Here is a 27,713-nt window from a genome sequence, read left to right as displayed (position 1 = left end):
GAAAATGTAGTTCATTCATTTTATAATGTTAATTTCTTTGCCTTTGATAACAATACCTTTTTTATAGTGTTGATTATCATAAGAAAAATAACACTCCTGATAGTTGGATCTGTTTTGAAATTTCAATTGGATCTTTTTAGACAGCCGTTTTGATTCAGTCCGCATTACCTAGATTTAGACGAATTGCTTAGATCAAAGTAACCGACAAACTCTCCCCCAAGATGCTAAACTATAGGTGTTTCGTTCTTGACACTTTCATGACAATACGTGAGACGAGTTGCGAGACGTAGCTTTCTGCATTGTTTACTTTTTGTTTGGTTGTGTCTTTTTTTTTTTTTTTTTTTTTTTTTTATCTATATTATAGTGACTTTCAACTCATTTGGCTGGTTCGTCACTTCTACTTCCATTTTTGGAAGAATGTCGGGAGTGAGAATTGAACTCGTGACCTTTAGCGTGAGAGGCATGGATGTTACCACTACGCCAGATCGCCTCCACTGTTTGGTTGTGTCGTTATGGTTTCATATCAACTCGCTGAGGAAAACAACTGAAGAAAGAAATAAGCAAATATATATTCGTGAAAAATAGTGTACTAGAGCTGCAATAAGGTATTTATATTACATATTATTCAATAGTTTTGGGGGACAGTGAGGATTTGAAGAGCTTGTGAGTGTGATTAAAGAGCTATAAGTGCTTTCAACAACTCTTTCCGGATCTTCTGGCGTGATCGATAGTCGTGATTCCAACAGTTTATTTCACCTGTAATATATTAGCAACACAAAAGTCCACTAATTTGAAAAATAAACACGAACCTGTTGCAATCATTGTCAACCTCCTTTTGCTCTAGCAAAACCAATTACTTGTAACAGCCCTTCCGGATCTTCTGGATCTGGTAATCTCGCAATCAGCGCTATTTCTTGTCACCGTCGCCGTAAGTACTTTTTTCCCCGCCGATAGGATCCAAACAGAAGTACATCTTGCTTGGAAAAAGAGCATTGATTGCGCGGCTAGAAGCTAAAACATACTCAAAACATCCTTCTGCACTGTTTTTAATTCGACCGCTGATTGTAGATATCTGAAAAAGTAGAAGCAATTATGAGAAATTGTTATACGAAAAAATCCAGAAAATTACCTACCTACAGTAAAGCGCGAGCAGCTATTTTGCCGACGAATGCATTTGTCACCAAAAGATATGATATGTTTTGTAAACAAATTTGTTTTTTCACGAGCAATGGCCGAACAGCAATTTTGACATTGCGGTCCACCTATAGTATAGCACCTTGCTCTCCCCTATCAAGTGCGAATGTGTTGAATGAACGTTTTCAGCGGTGAGCGTTCCTCGTAAACACTGTTGTTTAATTACGGGACGAGGAATAGCTAATGAATAAGACGAAAAAAAAACGAAATTTTTAGTTCGATGGTATTTTGACTGTTCATGTTATGATGTTCATTAGTGACACAGCACATACGTCTCCATAAATAGTCATACGATGGTAACCATTAGCAAGACTGCTCAAGATATGTCTTCAAAATTTTGTAATTTATATTCGGATGCGGGTTGTTCAACTGTATTTTGCACGTTTTCGTGTTGGCAATCCAGATAAGCTTTAAAACTTCGCAGATAATAGCAAAACAAAGTATTACAAGTATTTAGAAATTAAACTCATATGAAACACATGCTTTGTTTTGCTACTCATTTCTCTGTCAAGAAACCTCAATGTGCCACAGCAAAGCGTGGCAGGATACAGCTAGTAAAATTTGAAACAAAATAAACTTAAATAGAATTAAAATTTATTTTATGCGCAATCATGTCATTTCCTAAATTATTCTAATAAAATAAGGAAAAATGTCCACGTGGACAACAGGGGGAGGGGTATGACAATGTCCTCGCTTGTCCACTGAGGGGGAGGGGGAAGTATAAAATCGTGCTTTTTCTGTCCACGTGGTATGTGGACAGCCCTTTACGTTAATACGAACGAAGAAAAATGTGTATTCTTCGAAACCAACATATTTTGTAATCATCAATATTTTTATTGAAATTGATTATTCCCATAAATAGATATTCTGCATTTACAGTGTATCCATTGGACGAAAATTATGTTATCTCTTTCTGCTCTACTGTCAAATCGTCATTACAAAGCATTTTGCGAGTGCACGGAGTACAAGTATAACAAATTTACGACTAGTTTTCGATTCATAATAGTGAATAAATCCGTGAAAAATGGTTCTTGAAAGCACAATGCTCTGTTTCGACAACAGTGATTATCAGCGGAACGGCGATTATTTTCCGACTAGGCTCAATGCCCAGAAAGACGGTGTGAATTTGGTTTGTTTGTCGAAGGTTCGCTCTAACCCGGAGAACAATGTCGGGCTCTTGACGCTGGCGAACTCAACTGAGGTACTTGCTACGCTTACTAGCGATGTAGGGAGAATTCTATCCAAATTGCACCTGGTCAATCCAGCCGGAAACATTAATCTCATCACGGGTTTGAGAATTGCCCATCTTGTATTGAAGCATCGTCAGGGTGAGTGAAATTGAATACTAGTTGACTATAAAATTTGATTTACATGCCTAAATATTTTAGGAAAGAATCACAAAATGCGTATTGTCGTCTTTGTTGGCTCTCCTGTTGTTCACGATGAGGGAGAGTTGGTGAAGTTGGCTAAAAAATTGAAGAAAGAGAAGGTTAATGTTGATATCGTTAGTTTTGGTGATCACCAGAAAAACAATGATGTGTTCACATCATTTATCAATGTGCTGAATGGCAAAGATGGAACAGGATCCCATTTAGTAAGCGTTCCACGAGGATCGGGGCTGTCGGAAGCTTTGATTTCATCACCGATAATTCAAGGCGAAGATGGCACTGGAGGTGCAGGTTTGGGTGGCGCTGGTTTTGAATTTGGAGTTGATCCTAATGAGGATCCCGAGCTTGCACTGGCTTTACGCGTCTCTATGGAAGAGCAGCGTCAGCGCCAGGAAGAAGAGCAACGACGTGTTCAGGTCAGCAGTGGCACCGAGGCTGGAGCACAGGAAGGAACTTCATCTGGTAGTGTCGCAGTTACGAGCCAACCCAACACGGAGGAAGCGCTCCTGGAACGTGCTCTTGCGCTATCAACCGATGATGCAATGCCAGATTTTACATCTATGACCGAGGAGGAACAGATTGCATTTGCTATGCAAATGTCGATGCAGGATGCCCAGCAGGAAACACCCATTTCCCAACCTGCTAAGCGACAGAAGAAAGAGGAGACTCCAATGGAAGTCGATGAAGACATCAATGAAGTAATTGCTGATCCAATGTTTTTGCAAAGTGTACTGGAGAACCTGCCGGGTGTTGATCCTCATTCGGAGACCATTCGTGATGCAGTTGGTTCTCTCAATAAAGATAAGAAGCAATCAGATAAGGAAGGAGATGACAAAAAGTGAGATGTTCGGCGATAGATTGTGTTTTTTGTAGTTTCCTAAATTCATATATTCTACGTTTCATGGCATAATACTGAAACAAAGATTAATCTGATAATACAACTCATACTGGATCAATATACCGTGCGTGTATATAATTTTCGAGATCGTCCTTGTGGGACTAGCTAAAAATCTGAGTTTTTTTTTCAAAATATATACTTTTATTGAGGCTCATTTGGCGCTAACCTGGCGGAGCCGGGAGTTCAATATTTCGACAATTTTTGCTTTTTTTTTTTTTTCTCTTTTTATAGTGACTTTCAACACATTTCGGCTGGTTCGTCACTTTTACTTCCATTTTTGGAAGAATGTCGGGAGTGAGAATTAACCTCGTGATCTCTGCGTGAGAGGTATGGATGTTACCACTACGCCAGATCGCCTCCACAATTTTTGCTTCTAAATGTGTTAGTAATGGTTTGTACCCGATTACTCGCGGTTGGCTCGAGATTAGTATCACAATGTGTTCTCGTCATTGCGATATTGCAGTTTCCAATGTTCTGACCATTAGTCAGTCCCCCTAGTCTCCAGGGTATCCAGGGCAGAATGGCTCTTGTTGAATGGTCACTGGCCTGCACAACCTTCAGCCCGAATCATTTGTATCTGTAAAGAGTATGTGTATGTAATGCAGCGACTAATTAAAACTTTATCTATTGAATAGGAGGAATTTCATACAGGTAAACTTCGATATAACGTACATTTCACTTTCAAAATTGTACGTTGTATCGAATTGTACGTTATATCGAAGCATAACAAAAGTACTCACAAACGTAATCTATAATACATTATTGTGTTGCTGTTTTAGTACAGTTAATGAATAATTTCATTCAGAAGACGAAGCCAGCCTTTCTCATGATGTTTCCCTTCGTACTGTTGATCATTTAGAATCCGGAATCACAAAACCAGCTGTATTTCGGATTGATTGAAGGTACAAAACTTGTTTTAGCATCACAATACAGATAATTCATTGTACTATCAGAAAAAAAATATTGAAAAAATGTTTCCTTTACACTTTAGAAATGTGTACATTATATCAAGGTAAAATGTACGTTATGTCGAGGGTACGTTATATCGAAGTTTCCCTGTACAGGGATGCATAAGAGGAAACATCGGGCCCTATTATAGAAATCGAGTCTATAAAAATTTTGCTCGTTAAGGTCCATTTATACGTTGCTAGTAGCTGACTTCACAATGAGCAGCTACTAACCCGGTGAACTCGCTTGACAAATGGTTGACTCGCCTTGTCCGTTCACACAATGTGAGCTGCTGGCAAGAAACTAGATACTACAGGCCCATTTATACGTTGCTAGTAGCTGACTTCACAACGAGCAGCTACTGACCCGGTGAACTCGCTTGACAAATGGTTGACTCGCCTTGTCCGTTCACACAATGTGAGCTGCTGACAAGAAACTAGATACTAAGTACGGGTTTACCAGAGATGCCAGACGATTTTTCAAATGTCCATCAAATAGTCAGAAACAGCAATCAGGTCCGAATTTGACAGATGATTGATCCGAAATCAACTTATTTATTGGCTGTTTTCGGCTTAGGTTTTCAGTTGAATTTATCATTACACAATTTTAAATTTTATCGCGAGACACACGCTGGCCGTGTTTACAAATACTTTGTGCTGAATTTCTTTGAACTGAGGGTACTATCCGAAAAAAGCAGAAAGAAAAAAGGATTCGGGCCAGGAATTGGATGCAAAGAAAAGGAGTAACAAATACAATACTGGAGTAACTCCACGATGATGATCCCCGAGAGTACAGAGCAGTGTTGGAAATAACACCTGAAAAAGTGAAAAAACTGTTGGATTTAATTGCTCCACAAATACAACGCCAATATACACTCATGAGTGAAACTAGAAATGATGTGCCTTTCTTCTGGAATATGGAATATATATCAGATTATTGTCGCTATTTTTTAGAACCTCGAAAGCATCCATAGCTTAATTAATTCCGAAAGTATGTGGTGCTACAAATGGCAGTCTAAAAGATTTTTCAAAATTTGATTTACTTCGCGTTGACAGCAGCTTCGTGTACCAATTTGTGAAATGAAAATGATAGTAGATTCGCCGGAGGAATAAATACGTCTCAAAAACTAAAATAATGAATGAAAATATACTTTTTTTCAAATCGAATATGTATTCTGTTTCTTAGAACAATACTTTTTTTTGCAAGTTGTGAGTGAATTTTGAATGAAAATTGTGCCCGATGATGATTTTATATTTAGATTCCCAATAAAACTGTCTCAATAAGAAAACGTGCCCCGCCAGTGTGCCAAACAAAATAACAACGATTCCGTTTAGAAACTATTAGGGTTTTATTTGTTTTTCCAATATTTTTCAAGTCTATAAATATCTTCGCATATTTTCAAATATCTTAAAAATAGAGACATTTGTTTACATTTGGCATCCCTGATTCGAACGCTAAATTCTGTTTTTTGACGTTTTGAGGGATGCGAGTGCGAGTAAATTCAAAAAACTTTGAAGTAGCTCGCACGCCGAATCACACATGACACTAACTGGCATGATGTGTTCACACGGTGTGAGTAGCTGCACTGCAGTAACTGACTAGATCGACTCGTATGCTTACTCGCACCGTCTGAACCCGGCTTACGGCACGGGTTTACCAGAGATGCCAGACGATTTTTCAAATGTTCATCAAATAGTCAGAAACAGCAATCAGGTCCGAATTTGTCAGATGAGGAAAATGAAAATGATAGTAGATTTGCAGAAGGAACAAATACGCCTCGAAAACTAAAATAATGAAGGAAAATCTACTTTTTTATATCGATTATGTATTCTGTTTCTTAGAACAATACTTTTTTTTGCAAGTTGTGAGTGAATTCTGAATGAAAGATAGCATCGACCGAGTGAAAGTTATCGTTGCAACCAGGGTTGCCAACCGTTATTTACAAAAATCAGGGAGAATAAAATTGAAATCAGAAAGAAATCAGGATAGTTCATATTGGGTTTTTCGTCATCTTTAACGCAACTTAAGAATTCCATCCTCGCAGATTATGTTTGTTTCCTCGTCAAAAACTGATTTATATATAAAAGAGAGATATTTTTATGCTGTCCATAGAGTCGAAGTTCTTACCCTTGAAATAATTTCGCTGGGACCTGAAACTGCAATAAATATGAACGCGCAGCATGCGATTAGTTCAGCTTGTGGGATACCACATCCCAGTCAGACTCCAAAATAGTTTGTCGTGTTGTCAAAGATATATGAACTTTGGCGTTGCCCTTCTTCTTCTTCTTCTGTAGGAGCATTGTACCACTGCGACCATTAGTTTGATCTATTGTTGTGCACTCCACTTTTTTTGACGTAGGACTACGTCTTTCATTTCTATACCGGGGTGTAAAATCAATGTTTCGAAAACGAAAGCGTTACGCCGGAGACCGAGATTTTGATCGATAATAGCTCTTAAACAACTGAACGAAATGGTATGATGAACACTTCATTCGAAAGATAAAATGTCTACGCGTCATATACTTGTTACTTTTTCATCCAAAAACCTGTTTCAATAGTCTTAAAATTGCTTTCAAAACAGGCTATTGAAATCACCAATCGGTATATAAGCGAGCGCCGCTCGTAAACCCACTCAGTTATGATTAAACAGCGATTGGAGCATTTTGTCGCTGTTGTTGTGAAGCTAATTTCGTTTATCATGAAAGCGCTGATGAACGATGTCACCAAGAGCCTGTTTGTGCACCTAAGGCCAGAAGGGAATCCATCAGGAGGAGAGTGATGCCACGGTTCCGCTTGAAACATCGGAGCAGCCGCCACACACACACATACACGCGCGGAATTCCCGTTGCTATCATCGTTGTTGAAAAATAATCTACCAGTTCCCCTGGGAATTGGAAAATACATTTATGCGAAAGAGTTCATTTTAATGTTTTCTATCCATATAACACTGCAACCAAATACATTTGGTTTCGTGATTTTTCAATCAATCGCAATTAACAGGAAAACTTCGATTTTTTTTTTCCCCATCAGTGGAAAATTTTCGTATCCAATATTGGATGCATAACATGAAAAACGGAAAATGTTTCACATCGCGAAAATCAAGTCATTTTCGAGCGATTATTTGCTTTCTACTCATATAATGCTGCGACCAAATACATTTCGTTTTGGATTTTTTTTATCAAATGCGATCAACGTAAGACCACGTCTTTCGGCAATTTATTAGAGGTGCAATGAATATTTAGGAATTCCCGCTCTACGCGCACTGGCAAACAATGTTTACTCAACAATTTCTCAAACGAGAAATGGGTGTTGTGAGAAAGGATTAGCGAATGCGAAAACGACAAACGGGAGAAAGATATGTTTGGAGGTTGAAGCAAATTGGCAGAAAACTTCTTCATTCTATCATTCAAATATTGTGATTCATACCACTTCGTTTTGCCAGAAAGAGATTATTAATGCTCAAAGGAGGAATCGAGTCCTCCGAGGAAATTACCCAGCGCAAATTAGAGTCGACTATCGATTGCGGTATTCATACACAAATAATTTTATAATGCAGTTTCATCAAAGTGATTTCTTCGATATGGGGATAAATTCACTACATCATGTCATATATTTCATATTCTTCATTATGAAATCCATATCCGTGGCACCTATCGGTATCGAAATATCATCGACACCACGATTTTCGCTAAATGCTCCTTCCAGTTCGGCCTGTAAAAACTTTTCTGAACTCTAATCCATCAAATTTGGAGCCCTGAAAAGGGCCGTTAATTATATGCTAAGCTAATATCGCACGCTCTCCTCGGATACAATGGGCCAGCTGGATGTCCTTGGGCATGATGTGACGCGTTTTGCATGGATAGCACACAAATTGGTATCTTCGAATAGGCCTCCTGCAGCGTCATAACCGCGAAACTTTGGAATCGCAAGTCGGTTTTGAAGTCCTGAGCAATTTCACGAACCAAATGCTGCAAAGGTAGCTTGCGGATCAGCTATTCGGTCGACTTCTGATAGCGACGAATTTCATGCGAAGTTCCCGGTCGATAGCGATGTGGCTTCTTCACCTATCCTGCGGCTGGTGCGCTTATCCGAGCTGCTTTCGTGTGCCTTTCCACCGAAAGACTAACGAGCTGTCTGCTTAGTCCCGATGAAACGAGTCCTCACGGTGCGAGAGTAGAGTAAGGAATGAACGAAAGCAAGGGAAGTGTAATTTTATAAAACATAAAAATATCGAATGTAAACCCCACCCTCTTTATTATATAAGCTTACTGAATACTTACTTCGATGTTATTCGTTTCTCTCTCAGGGTAAGCTACGAATATAATAAGGGTGGGGTTTAGATTCTATACTTTTATGGTTTATACAATGACGCTTCCTTTGCTTTCGTTCATTTCTTACTCTACTCTCGCACCGTGAGGACTCGAGCTCGTTATTCTTTCGCAGACAGCTCGTTAGTCTTTCGGTGGTAAGGCACACGAAAGCAGCTCGGATAAGCGCACCAGCCGCAGGATAGGTGAAGAAGCCACATCGCTATCGACCGGGAACTTCGCATGAAATTCGTCGCTATCAGAAGTCGACCGAATTGCTGATTCGCAAGCTACCTTTGCAGCATTTGGTTCGTGGAATTGCTCAGGACTTCAAAACCGACTTGCGATTCCAAAGTTCCGCGGTTATGACGCTGCAGGAGGCTTATTCGAAGATACAAATTTGTGTGCTATCCACGCAAAACGCGTCACATCATGCCCAATGACATTCAGCTGGCCCGTCGAATCCAAGAAGAGGGTGCTATATTAGCTTAGCATAAAATCAACGGCCCTTTTCAGGGCTCCAAATTTGATGGATTAGAGTTCAGAAAAGTTTTTTGCAGGCCAAACTGAAACGAGAATTTTTGTTTGGATGTCATACAGCATCGAGAAAATTCCGGAAAGATCTAATCGTTGCTGAAAAATAATCTGCCAGTTCCCTGGGAATTGAAAAATACATTCATGCGAAAGGGTTTATTTTAATGTTTTCTAACCATATAACACAGCGACCAAATACATTTGATTTCGTAATTTTTCAATCAAGTGTAATTAGCTGGAGAGCTTCTGAAGATTATTCTTTCCCATCAGTAGGATATTTTCGTATCCAATATTGTATGCGCGCGCAACGGAAAATGTTTCGTATCGCGAAAATTATATAATTTTCAATCGATTATTGCTCAGTCGCCAAAATTTTCCTACTCAGAGAGTTCATTCTCCTCTAGTTTGCCTTCCAAATTACCACACCTTCTCTCGATTCAATCACGCACGAAAAGCATACTTAAATGATATTCTGGTGGTAAAACCCATTCATTTTTCGTGAGGCGTCGTGCACAAATTACGTAACGCGATAAGGGGGGAGGGGGTAGATGTTGCGTTACTTTCTGTTTATTAGAGATCCCACATTCCGTTTTGCCTGCCAAGATCGGGTCGATGAAATGTCAACAATCGACCTCAAATGCTGCCACCTTGCAATCGAGTTATCGACCTTTCATATGCATTCATCGAACAACTTGACACCACTTTTTCGCCAACATGTGCAAGGCGTCGACCTGCTTGCAGCGCTGCTTCCAGCACTGCTTGCTGCTTGTTTGTATTGGTTTGTTATTGAAAATGAAAAGGAAATACATTGATCGATTTAAATCATTTTATTGAAAATAAATAATAAAAATCCATGTATAATAAAAATAAGGTATATAATGGAATCGGTGCATCCGGGTTGTCTGGATTGACGATTCAAATCCGACTGAGTACATTGATGAATACCTCCTTGCCCTTGATGACACAGATATGTGGCTGAGGAGGATTCTTCAATGTGCGTGAAGCACGGGATCTCCGATGGGGAAAATTGCTCGAAATACTATCGATGGCCAGGTCCTGCTGCTGTTGCTGTTGATGCTGTTCCCCGGAATAGCACCCTGGACTTAAAGGATACTGCTGCGGGAAAGCTGATGCTGTTGGCTGGTGTGACAGAAGTGGAAATAAGCAATGTGGTGATGAGGGAAATCATCTTTCTCATTCGCCGATTGATTGAGTCGGATGTATTCATAGCTGAAACAAAAAAAAAGATTAGTAAGTGAAAAGCAGAAATGAATTCCCTACTCACCAGTTGTATGATCCGGATAAAAATGCGAACATTAAAATATCATGCGATTACGTTCGCTTAACTCGCCTATTTTCATTCTACTCTACAACGGAATCAGTGCATTCGGGTTCCTCCGGGTGGTAATTCAGCTGAGCAAGTTGATAAATACCTCCTTGTCGTTTAGTTTTCGTGTCTGAAGAGGATTTTTGAATGTGCGCGAAGCACGGAACCTCTAATGGGGAAAGTTCTTCGCAATACCATACCATGGTCAAATTCTGCTGCTGCTGCTGTTAATGCTGTCCCCCGGCATTGCCAACAGGGGTTGGAGGTTACTGCTGCAGGAAAACGGATGTTGTTGGCTGCTGTGATAGAAGTGGAAATCCGCACTGTGGTGATGGGAGAAATCATCTTTCTCACTTACCGATTGATGGAAGCAAACGAGTCGAATGTATTCATAGCTGATAAGACAAGATAAAATAATTAATAATTAAAAAGCCGAAATATATTTCATACTCACCAGTTGTATGATCCATTTGTTTTTGTTTGAGATGACAGTTTAGCGGAGTGGAAAAAAGAACCTCCAGTGATGCCATTTGGTTTGTTCAATTATTCAGTATTTTCGCCTAACGAACTATCCGCGTTGGCGATATTGGGGAATAGGCATGACAGTATGGATTTGCAGAAGGAATGAATACACTTTTAAAATGAAAATTATGAATGAACATGATTTTTCCTTAATCAAATTAGTACTCTATGTAAGTGAAAATCACCATTGCCTGCAAGTGGTGAAAAAACGTCATAAAAAAATATGTTTTGAGATAATTTTATATTATAATGACAAGTTTTTTTGAGACTATCTGAACGTCTATAGAAAATAATTCAAATTAGGGTCATGACAACGTACTTTAAGTAGAAAAAATTATGCCAAGAAAAAAATTTCGTACAAATTTTAGCAAATATAAACTGATTCGGGCCGACTAATATGATAGAGAATAGTTTGCCTCATACAAACTAATGTTGTATCCAGATGTCGATACCTAATCGTCGTCATCGTGAATAGGTAACAGCGTTACGGTCGTTGTTAGGTCGATGTTTTTTTCGTCGATTGGATTGTGGGATAGGAAATTGCGTTACGTAAGGGGGGGGGAGGGGGTAGATGTTGCGTTACTTTCTGTTTATTAGAGATAGGAAAGTGCGTTACGTAAGGGGGGGGAGGGGGTTCAAGATCCGAATTTTTAGCGTTACGTAATTTGTACACGACGCCTGAGGACATCGACAAGACAACATCGTTACTGAACGAGCTGAATGGCGAGGGATCGAGGGATTCATTACCTGGCCTGACCTGACCTGAAATGCAATCAGTTTGTTTTAACTGTGAGGGAGCGCAGAAAAGCCGATCGATCAGAAGCAGAAGAGAAGGTGACCAAGAGAGTATCAGCATCGAAATACGGTTCCTCGGGAAGACATCGAAGCAGCCGCCACACACATACACGTGCACAACTCTTTTCATTTGCTGGTTATCGAGAAGAAACCTGGAAAGAAATGATCGTTGCTGAAAAATAATCTGCCAGTTCCCCTGGAGTTACATTTTGGAATTGAAAATTACATTCAAGCGAGTTTATTTTAATGTTTTCTTTCCATATAATACTGCGACCACATACATTTGGTTTTGTGATTTGTCAATCAAGTGCAGTTAGCAGGAAAGCTTCTGAAGATTATTCTTAAGAACAAGGTTTTTTGTATCCAATATTGGATGCATAAAACCTTGAGCCTCCAACGTAACGCTCTCGTTTTTGAAGTCACCCAAATATTTATTTATTCATTCATTCAGGATGGATTTAGATTCAACTTCAAACAAATGATCTCTAAATCAACGATAGTCCTACGTCATCCTTGCGGTTATACCATAGATATAACCCACTTCCTGTTTTTTTTATTCTTTATTTGAGAGGCTTTCAGCCTCCTGGGCTGGTTCGCCTCTGTAGCGAGGTGCACTCCACTTTGCTATGTAGGCAGTGTCAGTTCGTTCCATCACTCAGGAAATAAGTGATAGTCGCACCAGGACTTGGCATATCCCCCCACGAAGCTATGACTTCCTTTATGAAGTTCCTTACCTGTTTTGGTTCAGCAGACCAAATCTCGTTAGGCATAAGATTGCCCTTTCCAAGAATTCGCAGTCTTCGCTGAATTAGTGTACATCATTGACACAGTAAATGTTCCGAAGTCTCAACTTCGAAATTGCAGAAACGACAGTTATCATCTGCCAGTTTTCCGATTTTGACGTAGGACTACGTCTTTCATTTCTATACCGGGGTGTAAAATCAAAGTTTCGAAAACGAAAGCGTTACGCCGGAGACCGAGATTTTGAGCGTCAATAGCTCTTAAACAACTGACCGAAATGGTATGATAAACACTTCATTCGAAAGATAAAATGTCTACGCGGTATATACTTGTTACTTTTTCATCCAAAAACTTGTTTCAATTGCCTTAAAATTGCTTTCAAAACAGGCTATTGAAATCACCAATCGGTATATAAGCGAGCGCCGCTCGGAAATCCACTCAGTTATAATTGAACAGCGATTGGAGCATGTTGTCGCTGTTCTGGTGAAGCTGACTTCGTTCATCATGAAAGCGCTGGTGCGCTTATTACCTGACCTGACCTGACCTGACCCTATGTTTTCTAACCATATAACACTGCGACCAAATACATTTGCTTTTGTGATTTTTAAATCAATTGCAATGAACTGGTGGTTATCAAGTTAGCATTAACCACTGGTGGGCTTCGAGTATCGAAGAGAATCTGGAAGGACGTTATCGTTGTCGAAAAATAATCTGCCAGTTCCCCTGGGAATTGAAAAAAAAACATTCAAGCGAAAGAGTTTATTTTGATGTTTTCTATCCATATAACACTGCGACCAAATACATTTGGTTTTGTGATTTTTCAATCAAGTGCGATCAACGTAAGACCACGTCTTTCGGGATGTTTACCCAACAATTTCTCAAAAGAGAAATGGGTGTTCTGAGAAAGGATGAGCGAACGCAAAAATAATGTAGACTAATTTGATGCAACAGATATTTTGTCTATTGGAAATGTAATACAAATCATATCACAATACAAGCAATGTATTATGCATTATACAACTTTCGTGTGATTGCTTTTTTTGCTAAATATTGTGCCTTCAACGTAACGCTCTCGTTTTCGAAGTCCCCCAAATATTCATTTATTCATTCATTCAGAATTGATTCAGATGCAACTAAAAACAAATGATCACTGAATCAACGATAGTCCTACGTCACCCTTGCGGTTATACCACAGATATAACCTACTTCCTGTTTTTTTAAGGTGATACCTGCTCGGACAGTGTCCGGTCAATAGACAGGTTAATGTACTCAAATCTGCCTTATTGGAGCTGAGTAGGTTGCGTGTTATTCTGTTACAAGGTGTAATGAATAATTTGGATTGTCTTGGTGTTGATAGAGCCTCCCAGTTGGCTTCAATCATTGATATTTCCCAGGTTTTGAGCTCCGATTTCATGCATGATGTAGATAATCAACAAAATGGCTCAGGCCCGACGAATTTAGTTGAAGATCCTAATCTTGCTAAGAGATCGGCTTTTTCATTACCTTCTATACCGCAGTGACCAGGCACCCAGTATAGGTTAACTTCGTTAGTAGCAGCTAGTTGTTTTAAGGATAAAATACATTCCCAAATTAGCTTCGACTGACATGTGTATGCTTTTACTGCATTAAGAGCTGCTTGGCTATCTGAGAAGATACAGATATTGGCATAGGGGAGAACTGTATAAAATGTCCCAAGCCATCAATTGTGAAAAATCTTTAGATTCGTCATGTAAAATGATATATTACTTTACTCATTTCAGTTCGCAGTAATCTCTTCCACATATTCACAGTGCACAAACATGCCCATCATAATAAAATAAGATACAAATTGAGAAAAACTAATGCATTTGCCTTTTCTGTAAATATTCATGGTTGCTTGGTAAGATTTTGCGGTTAGTCAATGTTTAAAAATCAGAATATTTACACTCTACCTCCACAACGAATCATTGAACTTTATGATCACACTTAAAAATCACACCAACATGGCATATTGCACAAGAATTTTGCCAAAAATTGTGGAAGTAATAATTGGGGCAGTATGCACAGGAAAAAAATATTCGTTACATAGGTTATAAAAACAAACGTTTGTTTTGACCAATGCCCTGGCATGTAACCATTTTTTTGTGGTTCGCACAGAAAATCATAAGCATAGTAATTACTCCAAGCCGCACTCACATTACGGAACAAACAAAAGGAATTTGACAGCACGACTGAATTGACTACAATCACATTACGAGGAGAACAAAAGAAACTTGCACGCTTGAGCCCTTTTTATGCAGCCTACGCTCAATTTGTGTTAGTTGGGATAGGAATGTCTGCCCTTTGGTTCTGACTTTCTCTCTTCGCTTTTTTTTCCAAACTAGCGGCCCGTCCCATGTTTTCCCAAGTTTCCCGCATACTCATTGAAACAAATGAGACCTGGTGTTTGGTTTGTTCAAATTGATTATTCAATCTATCCACTTAAACGCGCTGGAAAAGGGAGTTGTATGTATGTAGTGTGTATGCATGTCTTCTATCTCTCTGTCTCTCTGTCTCTCTTTTCTCTCTCAGAAAATTTTAAAATTACCTTTTAGCCTCGAGGAAGCCTGTTGACTGACTGGCTAGAGCGAGAATAGAATTTAAATTTTCTTCTTACTATTATAGAGGTTTGAAACACCAAAGTTCATTTTCCTCTTACCTTGAAAAGTCCAATGAGGATAGCAAAACTAACTCTCTCGTAACCTTTGAAAGAACGATTTTTAAAGTTATTTAATGGCATATTCATTCTACAGTTTTGCATTTTTATTATTATTTGTAGCATTGTGAGAAACATATCAGCCATTTCTCCATCAAGGGGGGACCCCGATCTGGAAAATCGAAAAAATCGAATTTTTGTTTTTTGCATTTTTGAGTACTTATGCCCTAGGAAATGTTATCCCAAAAGTATTTTTCGTAAAAATGGATTATCTGAAGCGTTACATAACCGTTTTTCATATTCCTTTATTCCATTTTTTTTGAGCTTCTAAACAACAATTTTTCATGTAAAATAACTTATTTTTAAAAAAGACCGCCATTTTGGCATTTTTTTCGAATTTTCAAAAACTATGCAACGCCTCAGGTACTGCCTTAAAGCTTCAAAATATTCATTGGAATTTGTTCTACGACACCCCGTTGCTTCTGTACTACGGATCCAGCTGTCAACAGTGTTATAATTATTATTCGTGCATTAAAAAAATGAAAAATACAACTTCATATAAACCTTAAACAATAACCAAAATACCCGAACACAGAAGTGTATATAATATTGCCATGCCTGGAAAGCATCTAATTATTTGTTAATTTGTGTTGTGTTATTTGTAGTACCGTAAACCAGGGGCAAATCACGATTTTCAGAAAAATGTAAATATTTCCGATTTTTTTTGTTAGATTTAAACCTAATTATTTTTGAAATCAGTACTGGTGCTAAGGCCACAAAACGTTATGGAATTTGTTGAAAAAAATCCTTGAGCGTTAATTTGGAAAATTTTCAGCAGAAAATTTCAAAATTTTACTTCGGGGTGAAATTGATAAATCTATGTTTTTCAGGATTTTCTAGTGTCATACGCACAAAAATGTATACAAAATCTATTATTTCTTCACCTACGGTCATTTGAATGAGATTTGAACACTGATCTGTAGGTCATCCGGAGACCATTCCGGTTATCCTAATGTGAAATCCTTGAAATTGTCACCAATAAGCTAGTTTTGCCAAACCAAGATGTTCGATATGTCGCATGATGGGATTCGGTTCTGGTCATGCGTCGTGCTGTTTTTGTAAAATAGTATGTTTTTTACTTGTTTGAATAGTAACTACAAGTATTTGAATGCTTATTCAACTCATCAAGTATCGGCTAGAAGTGGTTTAATATGTTTAGCGTCTATAAATATTGTTTTGATTTGTTGAAAATATGTTTCTTTACCATAGTTGAAAATGAAAACGAAAATGCTATTTAGAAAAATATTGTTTTTTATGCAATTTAATAAGGGATTCGTTGAGAGCCATTGGCAAAAAGAACCTTCAGATGATGCTTGAACATGTCAGATCAAAAAATTATAAAATTAAATTAAACTAAATTGATCTGAAAATTTATGTTTGTTTTCATCAATACGTTTGATCAATTTGCCCCCGGATGACGGTACCGTGTTCTTTGTAGCACCGGGGTGAGATTGGATCAAATCGAAAGAAATGGCAGTTAGTGATATCTAGACAAGTATTGCAAATATTTTTGAAAGCTGTGAACCGTTTAGGAGGAGATATATTTTCACTACTTCCAGTGCATAATACTTTACTGTAATACAAATAGTTATTGTTTAGTAATTTATCAAAATTTGATGTATTTACACATCAAGCTTAGACCCATTCTCATCCCCATCGACGGTACTTTAGCGAATTAATCTAATCCGGCGAACAAAACAGTAGAAAATTAGTAACTTCGATATACCAGGTGAGAGACGAACCAACCTACGGCTTAAAGTCTTACTATAAATAAAATCGCTAAAAAATAAAGCGCGGTCGTCGTGAACAGTCGTAAACGGTCGTAAATGGTCGTATTCTTGACGTAAACACAAACAGAGTGAGAGAGTGAGCAGCTGCGATGTGTTTTTTGTGTGAGAACGAGCCAGCACCCGCAGTACGCAGTGTGTATAACACTGCCCCGTCGGCAATAACACCAAGTCCCAGAAAGCGTCCAAGTCCCCCCAGCATACAGCACACAACAGTTTGTTCATTTTATCACTGCGCGAAGTGTGCGCGTCTGCGTGTGTGCATGTGTTGGTTTTCTCACTATAAATTTCGTGTCCAAAAGCGCGGTGTAAATAAACAGAGAGCATGTTTTGTTAACACACAAAGAGAAAGAGAATTAGCAGTGAACAGCTTGCTTTGTTGCATGTCAATGAAATGTTGAAGAAAATCAGCTGAATATCTGCAAATGCATGAGTAGCCAACACGTAAATCGATTAAAGTGTACAGTGACAAAATTCAACTTATGTCACAAATCTAATCGACAAAAATTTTCTCCTCGGAGGTACTCACAAGAGTAAATATGTGAACTTGCGGTTTGTGAGTTCCTCGAGGCGGTCATATTCCGCCCATTAGGTATGTACCAGGAAGATCGCTCCGCGACATGCCATTGTGGTCCAAGCGCACCGACAAACAGCAATACTGTTCGAATGTTGCCCGGACAGCCAGACCAAATCTATCAGACTGTTGGTCTACGCCGGTACAAGTTGTCGGAAATGATCGATTGGTTCCACCAGGTGATGTGCAAGAATGAAAGCTGGTAGAGCTATTGGCGTTTACGGGACGATCCTACTTTCATGATGAAGGTGATATTTACAGAATTCGTTTGCATCTCGTTCCCGTTGGGAGACTTGCACACCAAACCCGTCGAGCGCGATTATGTGACCGATGATGTCAAAAATGGTGTCCCAACGTTGAAGGATTTGGGCGTGAATTTCACACTGATCAGTATACAATAATTAAGTTTTATTTGGTGACTTATCGTGTCTTCTATCACATTGGTTCCACTATAGTATGTGAAACTTTAATTCATTAACTAGGGCTCGCATAGAAGTATACAAATAACACCTGGTACATTTTTTTGCTCTTTATTATAGAGACTTTAAGCCGTAGGTTGGTTCGTCTCTCACCTGGTATATCGAAGTTACTAATTTTCTACTGTTTTGTTCGCCGGATTAGATTAATTCGCTAAAGTACCGTCGATGGGGATGAGAATCGGTCTAAGCTTGATGTGTAAATACATCAAATTTTGATAAATTACTAAACAATAACTATTTGTATTACAGTAAAGTATTATGCACTGGAAGTAGTGAAAATATATCTCCTCCTAAACGGTTCACAGCTTTCAAAAATATTTGCAATACTTGTCTAGATATCACTAACTGCCATTTCTTTCGATTTGATCCAATCTCACCCCGGTGCTACAAAGAACACGGTACCGTCATCCGGGGGCAAATTGATCAAACGTATTGATGAAAACAAACATAAATTTTCAGATCAATTTAGTTTAATTTAATTTTATAATTTTTTGATCTGACATGTTCAAGCATCATCTGAAGGTTCTTTTTGCCAATGGCTCTCAACGAATCCCTTATTAAATTGCATAAAAAACAATATTTTTCTAAATAGCATTTTCGTTTTCATTTTCAACTATGGTAAAGAAACATATTTTCAACAAATCAAAACAATATTTATAGACGCTAAACATATTAATCCACTTCTAGCCGATACTTGATGAGTTGAATAAGCATTCAAATACTTGTAGTTACTATTCAAACAAGTAAAAAACATACTATTTTACAAAAACAGCACGACGCATGACCAGAACCGAATCCCATCATGCGACATATCGAACATCTTGGTTTGGCAAAACTAGCTTATTGGTGACAATTTCAAGGATTTCACATTAGGATAACCGGAATGGTCTCCGGATGACCTAAAGATCAGTGTTCAAATCTCATTCAAATGACCGTAGGTGAAGAAATAATAGATTTTGTATACATTTTTGTGCGTATGACACTAGAAAATCCTGAAAAACATAGATTTATCAATTTCACCCCGAAGTAAAATTTTGAAATTTTCTGCTAAAAATTTTCCAAATTAACGCTCAAGGATTTTTTTCAACAAATTCCATAACGTTTTGTGGCCTTAGCACCAGTACTGATTTCAAAAATAATTAGGTTTAAATCTAACAAAAAAAATCGGAAATATTTACATTTTTCTGAAAATCGTGATTTGCCCCTGGTTTACGGTACTACAAATAACACAACACAAATTAACAAATAATTAGATGCTTTCCAGGCATGGCAATATTATATACACTTCTGTGTTCGGGTATTTTGGTTATTGTTTAAGGTTTATATGAAGTTGTATTTTTCATTTTTTTAATGCACGAATAATAATTATAACACTGTTGACAGCTGGATCCGTAGTACAGAAGCAACGGGGTGTCGTAGAACAAATTCCAATGAATATTTTGAAGCTTTAAGGCAGTACCTGAGGCGTTGCATAGTTTTTGAAAATTCGAAAAAAATGCCAAAATGGCGGTCTTTTTTAAAAATAAGTTATTTTACATGAAAAATCGTTGTTTAGAAGCTCAAAAAAATGGAATAAAGGAATATGAAAAACGGTTATGTAACGCTTCAGATAATCCATTTTTACGAAAAATACTTTTGGGATAACATTTCCTAGGGCATAAGTACTCAAAAATGCAAAAAACAAAAATTCAATTTTTTCGATTTTCCAGATCGGGGTCCCCCCTTGATGGAGAAATGGCTGATATGTTTCTCACAATGCTACAAATAATAATAAAAATGCAAAACTGTAGAATGAATATGCCATTAAATAACTTTAAAAATCGTTCTTTCAAAGGTTACGAGAGAGTTAGTTTTGCTATCCTCATTGGACTTTTCAAGGTAAGAGGAAAATGAACTTTGGTGTTTCAAACCTCTATAATAGTAAGAAGAAAATTTAAATTCTATTCTCGCTCTAGCCAGTCAGTCAACAGGCTTTCTCGAGGCTAAAAGGTAATTTTAAAATTTTCTGAGAGAGAAAAGAGAGACAGAGAGACAGAGAGATAGAAGACATGCATACACACTACATACATACAACTCCCTTTCCCAGCGCGTTTAAGTGGAAAGATTGAATAATCAATTTGAACAAACCAAACACCAGGGCTCATTTGTTTCAATGAGTATGCGGGAAACTTGGGAAAACATGGGACGGGCCGCTATCTCTATAATAAAGAGCAAAAAAATGTACCAGGTGTTATTTGTATACTTCTATGCGAGCCCTAGTTAATGAATTAAAGTTTCACATACTATAGTGGAACCAATGTGATAGAAGACACGATAAGTCACCAAATAAAACTTAATTATTGTATACTGATCAGTGTGAAATTCACGCCCAAATCCTTCAACGTTGGGACACCATTTTTGACATCATCGGTCACATAATCGCGCTCGACGGGTTTGGTGTGCAAGTCTCCCAACGGGAACGAGATGCAAACGAATTCTGTAAATATCACCTTCATCATGAAAGTAGGATCGTCCCGTAAACGCCAATACCTCTACCAGCTTTCATTCTTGCACATCACCTGGTGGAACCAATCGATCATTTCCGACAACTTGTACCGGCGTAGACCAACAGTCTGATAGATTTGGTCTGGCTGTCCGGGCAACATTCGAACAGTATTGCTGTTTGTCGGTGCGCTTGGACCACAATGGCATGTCGCGGAGCGATCTTCCTGGTACATACCTAATGGGCGGAATATGACCGCCTCGAGGAACTCACAAACCGCAAGTTCACATATTTACTCTTGTGAGTACCTCCGAGGAGAAAATTTTTGTCGATTAGATTTGTGACATAAGTTGAATTTTGTCACTGTACACTTTAATCGATTTACGTGTTGGCTACTCATGCATTTGCAGATATTCAGCTGATTTTTTTCAACATTTCATTGACATGCAACAAAGCAAGCTGTTCACTGCTAATTCTCTTTCTCTTTGTGTGTTAACAAAACATGCTCTCTGTTTATTTACACCGCGCTTTTGGACACGAAATTTATAGTGAGAAAACGAACACATGCACACACGCAGACGCGCACACTTCGCGCAGTGATAAAATGAACAAACTGTTGTGTGCTGTATGCTGGGGGGACTTGGACGCTTTCTGGGACTTGGTGTTATTGCCGACGGGGCAGTGTTATACACACTGCGTACTGCGGGTGCTGGCTCGTTCTCACACAAAAAACACATCGCAGCTGCTCACTCTCTCACTCTGTTTGTGTTTACGTCAAGAATACGACCATTTACGACCGTTTACAACTGTTCACGACGACCGCGCTTTATTTTTTAGCGATTTTATTTATAGTAAGATTTATTTATAGTGAGATAGTAATATATATTTTTATCAAGGCTCATATGGCGTTAGCCTCACGGGGCCGAGAGTTCAATACTTTGACAATTTTTCTTATTATCTATGTTAGTAATATGTAACCGATTACTCGCGGTTAGTATTACAAGTGTTTTCGTAATTCGGATGTTGCTGTCTCCAATGCTCTGTACGTGTGCCCGACACGGGATACTTCCTATTGGGATGCAGCTGACCCTTAATCAGCAACGCCCCCCTAGTCTGTACCTCATATCTGGTGCGTTTTTCTCGACTCGAGGAATCCAGGATAGAATGGTCACTAACCGGCGCAATCATCAGTTCATGTAGATTTGTCATGAGCGGTACAACCTTTGGCTCTTGTTGAATGATCAGTGGACTGTACAACCTTTGGTCCGTGTATCTGTAAAGAGTGTGTGTATGTATTGCCGCGACTAAGTAAAAGTTTATCGATCGGATAGGAGGGATATAAAACGGGGACACAACGAAGGAAACATCATTAAACGTTGACATCGGCGTTTCTGAGGAACAGGTATAGATGAAGCAGAAGATCAGGATCACGGCTACCTAAGATATCCCGGACGGGGATCTCCGATTGTCTGCCTTGAGCTGAGAGCGAGCAGTATGGAACCGGATACACGACCAGACAACATGCTCCATGTCGTGGTAGCCATCGCCACAATCACAAAGATTGTTTGCTGCGAGCCCAATGCTTTGATGATATTAGTGCTCTCTTCGCTTTGATGATATTAGTTGCATAGTGGGTCTAATTGATTGCATAATGTGATAAAATTGCAACAAGTTTATTGGTTTTACACTATTTATATGAAATTTTATTCATGTAATGAATTTTCAATAAGCTGTGTCTAGCATCGAATATGTTTTTTTTTATGAAATATAACAAATAGAAGTACTTTTATTAACTTATCGATAAAAAAACATATTTTGTTTTTGATACGTCTAACCAAGTTGTTATGATGCGTTCTGTCCATGGATTATGGCATTTCACCCAACCCTATGTTTTGAACTGTCGACGGAAATATTAAAAATTCCTTGCAAATTCGAGTATGTTATATCAAATTACATCAGGGATATAATTGGCAGTGACGGAAGAAGTATTCTAGATGTTAAACAGCATGAATCAATTACAAGAAGTGCGGTAAATGACTGATTTGCTTAAATGGTGCGTTTTGTACCACTCTCCCCTACCTGTATTTTCTAGTCAAACAAATATTTGTACATGTTAAGGTGGCCGTACACTGTTTGCCCGGAGGTCAAATATTTGATATTTTTTGACAGATAAGGTTTGATTTGATATTTGTACAAACACTATTTTGTTTGCCACTCTTCAATTTTCAACAGTGGTAAACAATGTCAAACACCGAACATGGAAAAAATCCGCTGAAATATTCAAGGTAACCTAACCATGTATCGACAGGTTCGAAGAACAGACTGAAACAATATTTTAGACATCCAATAATTGAATATTTGCTTGACGTGTTTTGTGTAGAATATATTTGATCAGTACACGTTGACAAAATTTTATCTGTCAAAAAGAGTCAAATATTTGGCTTCGGTCAAACAGTGTATGAGCACCCTTAGAATAGCTTGTATTTCTGCTTGAAAAACTGTAGGCCACTGTCTCATTGGAATTGACATGTCGATTCATGGTCCAGTAATACCAGCTACCGTAAATTTACCGATTTTGGATCCATCGTTGCCCTGATGGAACACGACGCATTTCACATTAACTAAATCTGGAAGTTTGTCCAGGATTGTTGCCTCTAATTTGTTGCGAGCAGTACTTGTAGGAATTTATCGACTGTTTACTTGGTACAAGATGGTACAAGATGGTCAGAGGTCTAACGCGCGACACAAAAAACAAAACGTTATGTATATACGTTATGTGAACATAAACCATAGTTTAGCGAATCTGATCAGTATTATTTCTTTCTGAGTATCGGCACTCAGTTGTGATTTTTCGGTGGTTTACGCCCGAAAATCACTCGCTCAATCAGAGCATTTTCGCCCGTCAAGCACGATTCAAATTCTACAATTTTCTTCAAATTACCGAATTGAATGCTCGAAAATTCAAATTCATTTTTCATCGATTTTAGTGTTAACGTATGCATTCAAAAAACGGACTAATTTCGGATGGCGATGAAAGGTAATTTATAGGAACGAATTTTCATTAAATCTTGCGTTTATTAAGTCTACAACAAAAATGATTCAAGGCTGTTGATTGCAGCATTGTCAAGCAACTTGAAGATTTTTCCATATAGTAAGCTCCACCCCACAGCGAAGGAGTTGGACATCCTGAGGCACTTTGTGTCCGCCAGATATAGCCGATCTGGTATTTACAATATCATCTCTTTACCACTCCTTAAGCCGAGAGATCGAGGTAACCGACCAAACGATGGAGAAGAATCTGGCCAAAATGGACATTTTTATGCGGAAGCGTGGGATCAGCCCATTATGCCAAAAGATCACTGGAGGATGGATCGGCTGGAGATAAACATTGTCGCGAAAACCACCAACCCTCTCAACATTCCCCAGCTGCTCCCGATAGAAAACTTTTGGGCGAATGGCCAAAATAGAGAGACAGACGACCACCAAAGCCACGAAAAGGTAAAATAACACGTCGATATACATCTTTTCATCGTTCAGGTTCCGGCCAACTTCCGTAAGACCGCCTAGCGCTTCATTTACAATACTTCATCAAACAATTCTGCCTCTTCCTGTAGAGTATACACTAGTTCTTCCGGCTTATTTGAAACGTTAAGCCCTGACCGAGCTAGGGGACCAAAGATGAACTTTTCGTCTGACTCACGTTGGTATTTTTATCTTAACTTTTATAAAAAATATTTCTCAATTTTGTTGTTGTCGCTTCCAGTTGACACTCTCTAAACAAAAAGCCCAATGTCGGTGCGATGAAACCAGCTCAACCTATTAATCTTTGGATGCATTAGAAGCGCTCTTGAACAGTCTGCCAATTAATAGTTTTTTTTGAGGTTCATCCATTGAAGAAAATCAAAATGATCAAATTGTGATATTGAAATATATTGATATCGCGGGACATTTTCGTTTCTTTTGCCAAATGCGGGACGTTTCGCGGGACGGAATCTTACGCGGGACATTTTGTTGAAATGCGGAACCGTCCCGCGTCTGGTCAGTTTATACAAGCTCATAATACAGAGTTCCTTCCCATCCCACCAGAAACAGAGTATGGCATTATTCGGGTGAAGACTGGCTTTGAGAAGTGTTAATGACAATTCATTTCGCTTGCTCCATTTTTTTGCCGTTACACATTCTTGTTTTTTTCCTTTTTTATTTATTTTGGCTCAAGAGGATGAACAATATATTTCTCAACTTAGGACTAGACAGATCCCCTGTGTTAATTTATTTTAGGTTCATGAGCATTTCAGCTGTGACAGAGCCGGATTTTTTTAGTGCTCCCTTGGCCGAGTGGTTAGCGTCATAACTAACATGCCGGGTGTTCGGGTTCGATTCCCGTTCTGGTCGGGGGAATTTTTCGTCAAAGAAATTTCCTCCGACTGGCACTGTGATCACGCGTACTCTAGAGCTTGTCACTCAGAATGCATTCAAGGCGTGTTATTTGGCATAGAAATCTCAACTAAGTACTAATAAAAATGACGCAAGTAATACTACGTTGAGACGGCGAAGTTCCTCTAGGAACGTTAGTGCCATTGAAGAAGAAGAGCCGGATTTTAATCGTGTACATGTCACATGTCTATTAATCTATCTATAAGAAGCACATTACACAGTAGCCACTTAGGTGTGAGAGTATTCCTTCTATTCTTTTATTGGCCAAGTTAGACCGGACAGCGGAAACAGTTGATATGATCATTGATGTGTTATTAATAGAACAACAACCCGATGTTTCTTGCAGAGCAGAGCAGTTGTATGGATAAATCGATCTCCATCGCTGATGATTGTTGCGCGGTCATAGTTGTTCTGTAACAACACAAAGATAGTTAACCCCTTCACGTATAACGTCGAACCACACTCGTGGCGATTAGACTGTGGCAGAACATACAACATCGAACCTTCCTCGTCGTCCATCGATGTGAAATGGATACATGCTTCATGCGTGTGATGATGCGGGACTACTACGATCGTGAGTAAGATACACACACTCAGCAGAGTATCGAAACGACTCACTGTGTTCGTGTTTGGGCTTTGTTGTAAGAAATTAAATCGTGCGGCAAGGGGTTAATTGAGGGCCCTGAGTTTTGAACTCACGATCGATCGCTTACTAAGCGTACGCGCAACCAATGTGGCTACGAAGACCCCCCGACTTAAACTTATAACGAACTAAGATTGTTAACTATGATCTGATCTTTAATTAACAACGTTATCGTTTCTTAACAAGACCTAATGAGCAACATAAGATTAAGAATGTGACTAGCTAAAATATCATGAATTTTGCAGCAATAAAATAATAAAAATGATTGCCGATTTAGAGTCTCGAGAAGTACACTCACGCATATCAGGAGTGAACTTCTCGAACCTCTGAATCGACCTGTTTAATTCTTCCATTGCAAATTCACTACATGACCCAACAACGTGCTCGATATCATGATATCCTTTACTAATAGAAGGATTGGTTCGAAATACATATATAATAAACGAATAGAAAATCAGCATTCTACAAGTTCGAACTTGAGAACTTTTTTATGTAGACTATTATGACAGTTCTCATTTACAGCCAGGAAAATTTTGTATGTTTATTATGGATAATTTTCATTCTAATAAAGTAAAAAGAAAAATCAGGCAGAATTGGATGTTTGTCAGGAAATCAGGGAACGTTAAAAAAATCTGGAATTTTTGAAAAAGTCTATCACACCGACCAAAATTTCGTATTTTGTATTCATGTGTTGTAAAGTACATATATTTAGGCGTTTTAGAAACATTTCTCAAAGGGAAATATCAGGGACGCAAACCAAAACAAAATAATTCTCTGAAGATATTGTTGCATACCAAACAACACCGGAAAATTCTGACAGTTGCATTGATAGCTTTCACTCGGTCGATGCTATCGACTTACTCGGTATCTATACAGCGCCCTATCATATAAATCGAATCGAGAAGTCGATACAATCATTATCACTATCACACCGAGAAAAATTTCGTATTTTGTAAATCGAGATAATCTCATACCGAGCTCGAATTTTATGTGTTGATAATTGCATATATTTAGACTTTTCTAAAATGTTTCTCAAAGGAAAATATCAGAGACGCAAACTTAAACAAATAGTATCGTGATAAGAGTTTTTAGTCCATTTGATGATTGCGCTAATGAAATTGACCTGTGTTCGAAAGTGGAAATGGATTTCCAGGTGAAAAAAACCTATGTCTTCTAACTATATAAATAAAAATGAATCGCCAAATGTGTTGGTAAGCGCAAAACTCGAGAAAGGGTGCTCATTGCTCATGCACTGTTTGGCCGAAGCCAAATATTTGACTCTTTTTGACAGATAAAATTTGGTCAACGTGTACTGATCAAATATATTCTACACAAAACACGACAAGCAAATATTCAATTATTGGATGCCTAAAATATTTTTTCAGTCTGTTCTTCGAACTTGTCGGTACATGGTTAGGTTACCTTGTATATTTCAGTCGATTTTTTCCATGTTCGGTGTTTGACATTGTTTACCACTGTTGAAAATTGAAGAGTGGCAAACAAAATAGTGTTTGTACAAATATCAAATCAAACCTTATCTGTCAAAAAATATCAAATATCTGACCTCCGGGCAAACAGTGTACGGCCACCTAAAGGAATAGTCCGATTTGAACTGTCTTCATTTTATTATATTTTCCGTATCAAACATGTATTCCATGTTACGGAGAAATATGTTATTTTCAAGTTCACTGGATTCTTTTTTATGCGCAGCGCAGTGCCAACGCACGCTCACAGACGCACACAAACAACCAAAATACGCGCGAACATACACAAATACACGTGGACGCACAAACACACCCACACATACGCGCACACAAACAAGCACAAACACAAACATCGGGCTGCTGGATACTCGGCTATCCGGACTCGAAGCTGACCGGATATTCGGTATCAAGTATCCGACCAAACCACTATCCGTTTCATCAC

The 27,713-nt window shown here is 38.5% G+C and overlaps 2 protein-coding genes and 2 long non-coding RNA genes across 5 annotated transcripts in view; 2 read left to right on the top strand and 2 right to left on the bottom strand.

Moving 5' to 3' along the window:
- Positions 1 to 27,713, top strand: part of LOC129771670 (uncharacterized) — an 84,670-nt gene that overhangs the window by 37,447 nt on the left and 19,510 nt on the right. The window lies entirely within an intron of this gene.
- LOC129771675 (uncharacterized) lies at positions 16 to 1,281 on the bottom strand. 2 transcript variants are annotated; one of them, XR_008742449.1, is made up of 4 exons: positions 1,134 to 1,281; positions 810 to 1,072; positions 619 to 756; positions 16 to 544 (listed from the first exon to the last, which is right to left on the bottom strand). It is a non-coding gene; the product is annotated as an uncharacterized LOC129771675 (long non-coding RNA). The 2 variants fall into 2 exon arrangements; XR_008742448.1 differs by lacking the exon at positions 16 to 544 and having other exon boundaries at positions 572 to 756.
- On the top strand, positions 2,121 to 3,540 carry LOC129771673 (26S proteasome non-ATPase regulatory subunit 4). The gene is made up of 2 exons (XM_055775573.1): positions 2,121 to 2,522; positions 2,583 to 3,540. Exons 1-2 carry the CDS (start codon positions 2,219 to 2,221, stop codon positions 3,422 to 3,424), a joined length of 1,146 nt encoding a protein of 381 aa, XP_055631548.1. The 5' UTR covers positions 2,121 to 2,218; the 3' UTR covers positions 3,425 to 3,540.
- On the bottom strand, positions 10,082 to 14,990 carry LOC129771674 (uncharacterized). The gene is made up of 5 exons (XR_008742447.1): positions 14,579 to 14,990; positions 11,866 to 12,065; positions 11,051 to 11,309; positions 10,555 to 10,991; positions 10,082 to 10,499 (listed from the first exon to the last, which is right to left on the bottom strand). It is a non-coding gene; the product is annotated as an uncharacterized LOC129771674 (long non-coding RNA).

Source organism: Toxorhynchites rutilus, chromosome 2 (genome assembly GCF_029784135.1).
Source record: "Toxorhynchites rutilus septentrionalis strain SRP chromosome 2, ASM2978413v1, whole genome shotgun sequence".
Lineage (NCBI taxonomy): Eukaryota > Metazoa > Arthropoda > Insecta > Diptera > Culicidae > Toxorhynchites > Toxorhynchites rutilus.
The sequence above is the reverse complement of the archived record's forward strand: the minus strand, read 5'-3'. Positions and strand labels throughout refer to the sequence as shown.

Coding starts and splice junctions, on each gene's coding strand:
- LOC129771673 (XM_055775573.1), top strand. CDS start 2,219: ATGGTTCTTGAAAGCACAATGCTCTGTTTCGACAACAGTGATTATCAG. Junction 2,523..2,582: donor TGTATTGAAGCATCGTCAGG/GTGAGTGAAATT, acceptor TAAATATTTTAG/GAAAGAATCACAAAATGCGT.